This window comes from Grammomys surdaster, unplaced genomic scaffold, assembly GCF_004785775.1.
Source record: "Grammomys surdaster isolate TR1022 unplaced genomic scaffold, NIH_TR_1.0 130, whole genome shotgun sequence".
Classification (NCBI taxonomy): Eukaryota; Metazoa; Chordata; class Mammalia; order Rodentia; family Muridae; genus Grammomys; species Grammomys surdaster.
The window spans coordinates 13489898-13500548 of record NW_021604588.1 but is presented as its reverse complement, the minus strand read 5'-3'; the positions used below and the strand labels follow the sequence as shown (position 1 = coordinate 13500548).

The 10651-nt window shown below is 42.6% G+C and overlaps 1 protein-coding gene across 4 annotated transcripts in view; it reads left to right on the top strand.

Annotated features, from left to right (window-relative positions):
• The window catches only part of Pbx1 (PBX homeobox 1), a 305452-nt gene that overhangs the window by 3852 nt on the left and 290949 nt on the right, over positions 1–10651 (top strand). For all 4 annotated transcript variants that reach the window (XM_028759040.1, XM_028759029.1, XM_028759037.1 and 1 more), the window contains exon 2: positions 507–580. In XM_028759040.1, coding sequence (XP_028614873.1) covers positions 507–580 — 74 coding nt within the window. The remainder of the gene's footprint in view (positions 1–506; positions 581–10651) is intronic.

The window sequence follows — 10651 nt, the reverse complement described above, 5'->3', positions numbered from 1 at the left end:
AGAGAGAGAGAGAGAGAGAGAGAGAGAGAGAGAGAGAGAGAGAGAGAGAGAGAGAGAAGCATAGCTTCTAGGCTATGGCCCTTACAGAGATCATACAAAACTGTTAACCTATGCATTTGGCCTTGATGCATTGTCTTCCATAGGATTCTTGGTTGAAGAATTCCACTTTGGTTTAACCACTTACCAAGGGGTGGAAGGGAGAAAAAAGAAAGATGAAAAGAAAAACCCTTTCCCTAATGGACATAGTTTAGGTTGTTTCTGCTCTGTAGTTAAATCCCTACTCACACTGCTAATCACCATTGCTTCTTTCGCTATGGTGGGACTTTGTATATTAAGTCATAAAAACAATTGAAGCATGCCATAGAGTTAGGCTTGATGTATAATTTTATTTATTTACTTATTTTTGGCTAAATGTTGAGGTCCCCTCTGTACCTTATCAGTTTGATCTTGAGTGTCCACCTAAGCTGTTGTGTTTGTTTTTTGTTTTGTTTTGTTTTTTCTTACAGAAAACATGCTTTAAACTGCCACAGAATGAAGCCTGCCTTGTTTAATGTGTTGTGTGAAATCAAAGAAAAAACAGGTAGGAATGAAAACCCAACCTTTGGGCCTTTTTCTTTGGCTAGTTAAACCGCTGAAGCTGCAGCTTCCCTACTCTTCTTGGGACCTTAACATTGTAGAATGCAAGCGCTACCAGGAAAGTCTATGTCTGCTCTCTCTAAAGGGAAACAGCTTTGACAGCCGATTTCAAGCAGTATGTTTTCTTTAAATCTGGCCCCAACTCTTTTTGAAATTGGGGCTAAGGCAGAGGTTTTGACGGGAAATTTATAAAATGATATGCCTTTGGGGGAAAAATGTGAAAGTAAAAGTCCATTTCCTGAAGGAATATATTTTTGTCTACAATTACTGACCCCCGTCTTTCTCACCCCTACTGTAGGGCAGCAGTGTAAGAGCTAAACTGTTGTTTCCTTTCTTTTTTGCCACTCTGTTCTTTGTATTTACACAGAGTAATCAACTTGAGGTTCTCAAAAGAGTGTCTTGGAATACCTTTGTGGAATGTCCAATTCAATATTAGGTGAACGGGCTTTTGAATGGTCTCTGATTTTTTTTTTTTTAGCCGGGACACTCTTTAGATTTAGGGCACTACATTATCCAGAGATCATTCCCTCTGTTGTTTTGCTACTTTCTGAACCTCATATCATAGACTAACACACTTATAACACATCCCAGGAGGGCATTTAAATTTTAAAGCAACAATTAAAAAATCGCAGTCATCAATCAGAGGTGTTCTTAAACAACAGATGTGCGGAGAAAGGGCACTTAGCAACTGTCCTCTTGTTTCTTTATCTTGGTCCTTAATTTTCTAAAGTGGGTGAAATTGCTCCGGTGTAAGAAGAAAGGGTGGAAAAGGCAATCTGAAGCTAGGGCATAAAGAAGGACTGAGGGGTGTATGCAGCAAACGGGGAGAGGCTGCTAGTCTCTGACTTTCTAGCCGCCCACTTTAAAGCCAGGCAAAGTACCTGCCATCCCATATTATTTATTTATTTTTTACAACAAGGTGTATAACAGTCAATAATTCATATCTAAACCATATAAGCAAGGGCATGACATAAATGAAAGTGACAATACATATGATTGCATGCTCGGTTGATATACATTGATAGTTACACATGGGAAAGGGGAGGCCACGGACGGTGGCTTTCCTTATGTCTCTCCTTTTAAAGGTCTCTGGATTTCTCTGTTTAAAAAAAAAAAAAAGAATCTTTTCAAGAGGTCACTGTTAATTGAATCTATAATTACTCATGTCTTTCGAATGTCTGTGAAATTAGTAAACAGCTTCTTTGTTGGATGGCCCTTGTATGGTATGGAACACCGCAGACAAAGCACCTGAGACAGGCTGTTCAGACCTCTGAGTCATCCAGGTGGCTGTGCCAGGACCTAACCTTACTGCAAAGCTGATAATTGCGTCACTTTAGCCCTGAGAGGCGCCTTTTGAGAGATGTATTGATTGTGCATACCAATATCAAAGGAGCTTTGCCTCAGTGTGCCTCTTAGGTTTTTGTTGTTGTTGTTGTTGTATTGTTTTGTTATTTTCTTTCTTTCTTTCTATTAGCTCAGGGAAGGAAGCCATGGGCTTGTGTGCATATGTGTCTCCTCTCCTAATTTTCCTTCTCTTTTTAAGTCTTCTGTGGTTATTCACTTTGAACGGAGGGTTTTGTTTCTCAAGTTGGAGTTTTGTTTTGTTTTTTTCTAATCTTGGTTCATGAAATGCAGAGTCACAATAAGAAGGAATTGGAAATAAAGGGACAGAAGGAGAGTTTCTCTTTAAAGATGCTACATTCTATATTTTTAATGGGAAGGGTACCCGTCAGGTAACCAACTTGTACATCGTGGCCCAAGTGTTCAATTCTGATCTCCTAATTAAAACCAGCTGAGGTAGTGTAGATCAAAGTGGGTGGGTGTGGATAGAAGTCCCGATTCAGGTGCTTGGTAAAGACTTTGCCCCTGATTAATATTGGCTACAGTGCCAGGGGTAGGGAGGTGGGGGGAGTAGATTGTGGAACTGGTCAAAACAATGTTCTTATGATTGGAAGATACTGTCTCTTTATTTTTTTTTAATTATTGTCAATATGAATATGGTTGGAGTCTTAAAAGTGGTCTGATTTAAACTTTTATGTGTAACTGACACTGGATATCTTAAAGGATGGTTTATTTTATGTAAATGACGATTGTTCCTGTGTGAAGAGGGGTACCAAACAAAGTCCTCTGGAGAGGACACCTGAGTAGGGGGGAGCAGGAGCTCACTCCTTTGAGTGAGTGTTGAGTGTTGGGAGACTGTAGGGAGGGAACAGAACGAGGTGTCTGTGGTAGGGCAGACAGTACTGTGTTCAAAATAAGCTTTTATTTCCAAGTGCCATGACGTCTGTCTGTGTTCAGGATCTGGACTGCCTGTGCATCTCCGTGCCTCTGATGCCCTGGGGGACTGCAAAGTGTAAAGTTGCACAAGTTTTTCAGTGCCCTTGTCTGTCTGTCTGTCTGTCTGTCTGTCTGTCTGTCTGTCTTCTTTCAAAACTAGTTAAAAGGTGGTCTAAAAGACCAGTTCACACGATTCTTTGCTGTCTGGGAACTTTTCTTATTGGGACTATCAAGCCCCACAGCATGGAATGAGTGGCTTCGCTGAGGCAGCTCAAGGTAGAGCAGATCTGTGTACTCTGGCAAAGAGCTGGTGTGTGTGTGTGTGTGTGTGTGTGTGTGTGTGTGTGTGTTGGCTTGCTGCTTTTGTTTCTTGGGGGTGGGGAGGGTGCTTGCTGCTTTTGTTTCTTGGATTTTATTGATTTAGTTGGAAGACTGAGGTGAATAGGAAAACTTGCAAAGACGGCTGATCAACCTTTTGGTACTTAAAAAACAAAAACAAAAAACACGTGCATAATACCCAAAGAAGGAAGCACCGACTGAATTATAGTTGATTGATGGGTATTTAAGTCAGAAATTACTCTGGGATTTTTGAAAAGTAGATGAACTTGAGTGTTTTGCTTTAGAGTGTGGGGAAGTGTTTATTTGGATACTTTTTGCTTTTTAAATGTAAACGCTAAGATTAAAAAAATGCCAACAAAACATTCAGGTTGCAAATTGCAGTCGGCTGCGTGCAAACCCTGTTGAGAGCTACAGCAACGGACTTTACAGATGTGGCTTTTAGCTGTATGTTCAGTCTGGGACCATAGAGTATTTAAATACAGAATTTGGGTTATTTACAATCAAATTTCCTTTTAAAGAACTGTCAACTTGTCCTTTGACATGTTAGCAATAGGCTGAGATTTGCCTGTGTCTATGTGGGCTGGAAAATGGGTTTCTTGGGACCGAAGAATAGGAGAAGAAAGTCAAGTACGGTGACTTTCTGGGGAAAAAAAAAAAGATCCGGGATATTTAATAAATGCTTAAAATTTTTCTTAATTTTTTTAAAAAATGTTTACACTTCTCTGTCAAAAAAAAAAATCACAGAGGTTTAAAAGTCAGGAAAGGTGAAAACTGAGCCTTGTTTACTAAAGAGGGAGTCAGAAACACCTGTGAACAAGCTGCAGTTGTGAGTGAATTTTAATTTTAGCACCTAATAGCTTTCTCTGGCACTCCTCAGCTAAGTTTCGAGTGTAATCTGCCCTTGAGTTCAATCAAATAATTGGAGGAGGGTTTAAAAACCGATCCCCCCTTTTTTAACCCTCTTTTGTTCTCTGTCTGTCTGTGTCCAATTAACACCCCCATCATGGCGCTGCCCGATTTGCTTTTTACTCTTTCCCCTTATTTCCTTTTTCACTCCTACTCTTCTCTATCCTGCCTGCTGCTGCCACAGCAGTGACCCGATGGGACACTTACTTCTTTCCCTGCCCCATGAAGAACTAGAGATGTGCACATTTGTGTGTGTGTGTGTCTGTGTCTGTGAGAGGGGGGTGGATTAACTGTGGAAGGAAGCTGTGCGTGACTTCAAAAGACGCAAGTGACCTTGTTCCTTGAGCAGACCAGGACTGAAATAGCTGTAGACAGTCTGGAACAGCCTCTGATCAGGTCCCTTTCTGAGCTGGGTGGGACAAAACCTTTTTTTTTTGTTTTGAAAAGACATCTGAGAAGTTGAGAATTTGGTCCTTTCAGGCTGCATGCCAGGGAGAATGGGCTAAGGAAAGGAAAGAACAGCAAATGAAGGAGACGTCGCAAGACAGCGTCCCTCATGCACTGCTAGTGCTAGCTTTACTATTAGGTTACTGTGAGGCACACATGCTGTGGACCAGCAGCGTGACTCTGAGAGCGTGTCGGGTGACCTGGAGACAAGTCGTCTCTGTCTCCAGGCTTTTCAGCGTCTTTCCATTCCTTGAAAGTGGGTTTCCAGACACCTGAGCTCCTGAGAAGTGTGAAGAGGGTGTAGGGTATGATTTGCTCATAGCTTCTCTAAAGAGATTGAAGGGGAATGGTGTGTTATTTGTTTCCTCACCTGAGTTGAACTTGAGAGACAGTTTGCATGGAGACTCTGCAAGAGGCTGTGTTCAAGGAAGAACACTAGACCCAGAACTGCCTGAGCTGCAGACTAGTGTGCTGGGTGTCGTTATGGAGAGGCTAAGACCTATGGACGATTCCAGGACTCAGCTCCCAGCTGGGGCTTGGCCTTTTGAAGGCTTTGCGTCTGTGTTCTGTTGATATCCAAAAATGTTTTTTCTCATTCTTGGCAAAATTACAAAAAATAACCCTGAACAAGTAAACAAACCTAAACCTAGATACTGGCCATATGTAAACGTAAAATCACGGGAGTTTTTAAAGCAGCGCTCTGGCATCTTTAAAACTGTTCTATTTTAATTATACTTATGCATTTATTTGTGTGTGTGGTGGGGGTGAGGAGTACCATGACAGATGTGTGGAGGTTAGAAAACAGGAACTAGTACGCACACACACACACACACACACACACACACACACACACAAAAGCTCAGACTAGCCACAGACTTGCTATATAACCAAGGATGACTTTTTTTTTTTTCCGTTGAGGTAGGGACTCACTGTATAACCCTGGAACATGTTATATGTTATGTATACCAGGCTGGCCTTGAACTCACATAGATGGGCCTGCCTCTGTCTCTGCAACCCACAGCTAGGATTAAGGATACGAACAACTATGCCTCCATTTTTTTTTCTTTCACCTAGAGTATCCACACGCCTTTCTTCTGCCTTGTTCACCTGGGTTAGGGGAAGGCACTGGTTCTCCATTCATCCTGTTCCTTCATTGAGGTGGTGTGGAGGGGACTGGTGAAGATAAACACAGGGTTCCTGAGCTTCCTGTCAGTGACCCTCTCAGGGTGCCTTTTCATTAACCCTTGTAGACCGCAGAAACATGTACCTGTGGCCCATAATGATGGCGGAGGAGGCTTATTGTCTCAGAGGTGGGGGTGGGGATGGGGATGGGGATGGGGGCAGAGTGTATGTGTTTTGCCCGCTTGGCATCTCAAAGATGGCAATTCTTAGCAGTTTGCAAAATGGCTCCCTGGATATAAAAAGTACAGGTATAGATTGTCATGGGACTGAAAAGCCTACCCTTGGGATGGCAGAGCCAGGTCACTAGTGACTTGCCTAAAGGCTCTGTGGGGTCAAAGTTCAACCTTTCTATGCTATGGCGTATAGTTTTACCTGCTTCTGCCCCTGAAACTTTTGTCAATAAGTGGGTATTGGGGTGGTGCCTTATGTTTTTTTGCTCGTTGTATACTTCAACTAAGCAATTTTAAGAATACAGACAGATTTCTTAATTTTAAGAGAAACTGACAGTAGCTGGTGGGTAACTACTTGTTTTCTACAGCCAGTTCCCTCAATCAACTACTTTTTGCTGTGTGACTTTCTTTAGGTTGCTAAACTTCTCTGAGGCCAATTTTTCTTTTCTATAAAATGAAGGTCACAGTTATACCCATCTCTATGGTAACTGTCTCTTGAGACCCTGATGCCCACACTTGGGTGTGTGCCATTCTTTTCCTGAGTACCCTCCCAAGCTTGACTGTACGGTGAAGGGTCACTGGGAGGATTAAATGACGTAGTATATGCCTGGTAGGAACAGACATGGCTGGCAGGTTTTATGATTTCTGACCCTGTTTTCTTACACGAAAGAGAGGGACCTCTACCAGATGGTCCCTACGGGTGAGCCAGTTCCCAAGCTTGAAAGAGAAAAATTGCTGAATTAAAGGTTAGCTTCTTTTGTTTCTCATGTATTTTCTAAAATTGAGAATTAGCTGTGTTTTGCCAGAAGTTGGGCAGGGAATAGAGTGATGAAGAGGAGGGTCAGGGCCTTTTAATCATGTTCTTCCTGGACAACCGCCACCTAGCTAGCTAGAACTGCCTGTGTGGTAGATATTGTTTCCCCAGCAACACCAACAGGAGACAATGCATCCTCAGGGTTAGATTGTTTTCTCTGAGCATGCCCAGATTCTGACTGTCAACCTACAGAGCTTCAAGGTGGGAACTTGGTAAAAACAGTAGCCAGAGTCATGTGACCTCTCCCCAAATTCCCAATGTGTTCTGTATTTAGGAGAAATACTATCTTTGTCACAGAGATGGGCTTCTTGACACACAGCAGGCTACTGTTTCTTCATGTTATGTTTTTTAAACATATGTTTGAAATGTATTTTATATACCATGAAATTCACCCCTTTCCAAAATACAGTTCAGTGTTTTTTTTTTTTTTTAGTGTATTCACAGAGCTCACAGTGCTACAATGTAGTTCTAGAAGATTCTGGCTTGCTCCTGACCTGTATCTATCACCAGTCAGGCTGTGTCCCTCTCTCTCATGCCTGGACCCTATTGGCATCTTATCCCACACTCTGCCTTTCCACAGGAATATAACCATACCTCATGTGGTGCTTTATAACCAGCTTTTCCCATTTAACCTGTTTTTTAAGATTGGTCTACCTTTTCAACATACATATGAGAACTCTTTGGATCTTTTCCCAGCCAAATACTATTTCACTGAGTGGATATCCACATTTGTTTTGTCCATCCATCAGCTGATAGACACTTGGGTTCTTTCCCCCTTTTGGCTACTATGGATACTGTTGCTTGCTGCTGCATACATACTTACATCACTACAGGGCTTGCGTGTATATGTCTTCTGTACATATAGGAGGAGAAGTGCTGGGTCACTTGGTAACGCTATGGAAAGATTTTGAGGGCATGTCAAAATGTTTTTCAGTGTTCCTGCAGTGGATATGGTATTTAAGAATAAACAAGAAAAACAATAAGTCAACTATTGGAGGTATACTTCATGCTCTGTTGCTGTAGACATATTCTTGAGTCCCATTATGGGTGATGCTGGGTTTTATCCTCAGAACCCCCAGGCATCCAGTTGTGCTACCCGCTTCTCTGATTGGAGCTCTTTCTTTTCCAAGTTTAGGATCCTGTTGTGTGCTTTCTCCCATCCTTGAGTCCGTCAATTTTTAAGCTCAGTGAAAAGACATACTTTGAAAAGTTTACTTTGCCTGAAAATATGCAGGATCAGGAACTCTATGGCTGTCCTCTCAGGACAGTTACCATGCTGAAGAGTTAGAAGGTAAAGCTAAAGCAATGAGTCTCTAACATAGGAGTAAGGTATGCCACATCCTTGGGGAGGAAGACACTTGGAAAAACAACAGCTAGTGGCAACCTAGGATGATAGAACATGGGTTTACAGTCAAACCAACCGGGTCAAATCGCATTAGTTATTTGATTTCACAGGGCATCAATTTCCTCATCTGGGGTGAAAATAATACTGAGGACTCAGGCTCACTTGACAGACTAAACAAGACAACACCAGGAAGCATGGTGTTTGGTGTTTAATGCCTGTGCTCAATTAATTGCAGTTACTATTATTTTCCAGAATCTGTGTGCCTCGGTGCTGACTGCCTCTCTCCTGGGTTATAGACCCATCCATCTCTCTATGGGATGTTTGTCATCTTAACCGAGACTTTGGAGGCTGTCTCAGTGATGACTATGCTCTTGTGTGAAATGCTTGTCCCCCTGACCCTTTTATACTCTCTGTATCCAGTCCTAGAATTCTCAGACAGAATACTGCTATATATATAATTTTATATTCCTCCATCTAAATTTGCTAGTCACCCCATGAAAAGAACAAACAATAGAAAAGCAAGCAAAAGGAAACAGGTAAACTAAATGTCAGAATCGCATCTCATTTAACCCATGTGTGCCTGAAATAGTTCAACTAGTAATTGTCCTAAATTTTAGGGAGGTATTTGGAGCTCTGCTGTGTAGGACAGCTTAGATAATGGATTGTGTGTATTCCGTGTGGATGCGTCCTAATTCACCAGGTTATGTTTCTCAGGCTTGCTGGCTATGTGTTACTACCACATTGGTTGGACAGTCAAGCCACTTAAAGGAATACTTCCTTCCTTGTTTTGGCAAATTAAGACGTGTGTGGCTATTGCCTTTCAGAGTGGATCTGGTGGCTCTGTAGCCGGCTGGCCACATATGGAAAGGCTTGTGAGAGTATTCCTGTACCCTGCACCCTTCAGAGGATGGCACGATGAGCAAGGACAAAGCCAGCCCCCACGCCACCTTCTCTGTCTTTCTAAATCACTTCTCTCCATAACTGCTCATCTGTGGTTCTCTACCCCTAACAAATTCTCAGAGGTTCCCTAAAATAACTGAGTGGGCCGAACAGCCATCTTGCTATCTTTAGCTGCAACAGAGTGGGAACAAGTCAGCGGACTCCATAGTTGATATAATCGCTAGACTAAACTGCTAGACCACACTTGAAGCCTGGTGCTCACACTGCCTCTGTGTTAGCATGTCATTTTGAGAATACCAGTTTCTCCTTTGACTCTCAGCCTTCCTGGTCTGGGTGGATGTAGAGACCCACTAATCTTACCCTACGTTCTCCAGGCAGTGGATCCCAACATGACCCGCTCCCAAGCACAGGCACACATAGACTGGGAGGCAGCTCGAGTTGAGTGTTTACGAGAGAATTCTCTCTCATTGTGATGGCAGTTCTAATTTAGCCTGGGAATCCCTGTATCTTTTTCTAGGCGGTCACGTAAAACTGGTTACGGTGGTGTTATGGCTACTTCTATCAATCAAGCTGAATTGGATAAGACAAACTGAGAGGGGGAAAAGGCGGTGGGATTTGAAAAAATGTTTATGATGGAAGCCTTCAGCTGGGGGCCAGTGTGCAGTAAACTACCTGTTGGCTTGACAACGGCAGCATGTAATGTTTCGTGTGTACTATGTGTTTGGAACGATGGGATCCTAGATTGGAAATCTCATGGAATATATGAGGAAAGATGGTCTACCTTTCAGTTGTTCATGAAGTCAAGCCCAGAACCATGGACCTGGAGAGTGACTTGGTGACCTTTTGCCGTTCCGTATAACTGTCAGTGAAACTTTTGGGAACTTTATTAGAGTAAGGTGGTTTTTTGTTATTGTTATTGTTTTTTTTTGTTTGTTTTTTTTTTTAGAAAGATGCTTGGTTTTGCCTCCAAAGGTGTGGGCAGCTAGGGAAAAAGAAAAGTTGACATCTTTTGCTTGCTTTCAAACCAGCTGAATCTGCCAGCAGCTCAAAGGAATACATTTACCTGGTGGTATGGGCTAAACCAGGAAAAGAGTAGCAGGGTTTTTTTGTTTTTTTTTGTTTTTTGTTTTCCCCTGAAGGTTTTGGGTGATTTGAGATCTCAAGTGTTGCCACTCTCAAGAGATTTCTAATAATTGCCACTGTTAATAGGGCTGAAACTTGGCATTTATATTTCGTCCCTAACAAAGAAAGCCTCCTTGAGAGAACTCGGCTGAGCCCAGCTGGCATCCTCCTGAAAGGCGGGAGCAGCTAGCTCTGAGAGCTGAGAGCTAATTCTTTGCCACATAGGGCAAGCAGAGGCTGGAGCCCCCTCACAGCGGCCTACATTAACACACAGTTAAAACAAAGAACCAGCACCTGGGCTCAGCTCGCCTTTGTGTGGCCCTCTTGCTAAGGAGTCTGTAATCATCCGCAAGGCCTTAGGAGGGAAAATCCTGGGTGGTGATGCTGGCCAGATAAGAGTAAGAAGTCATGATGTGGTTTGGGGAGCTGAGTCCTTTGTCGGGGAGAAGAAAAAAGAAAAAGAGAGAGAGAGAGAGAGAGAGAGAGAGAGAGAGAGAGAGAGAGAGAGAGAGA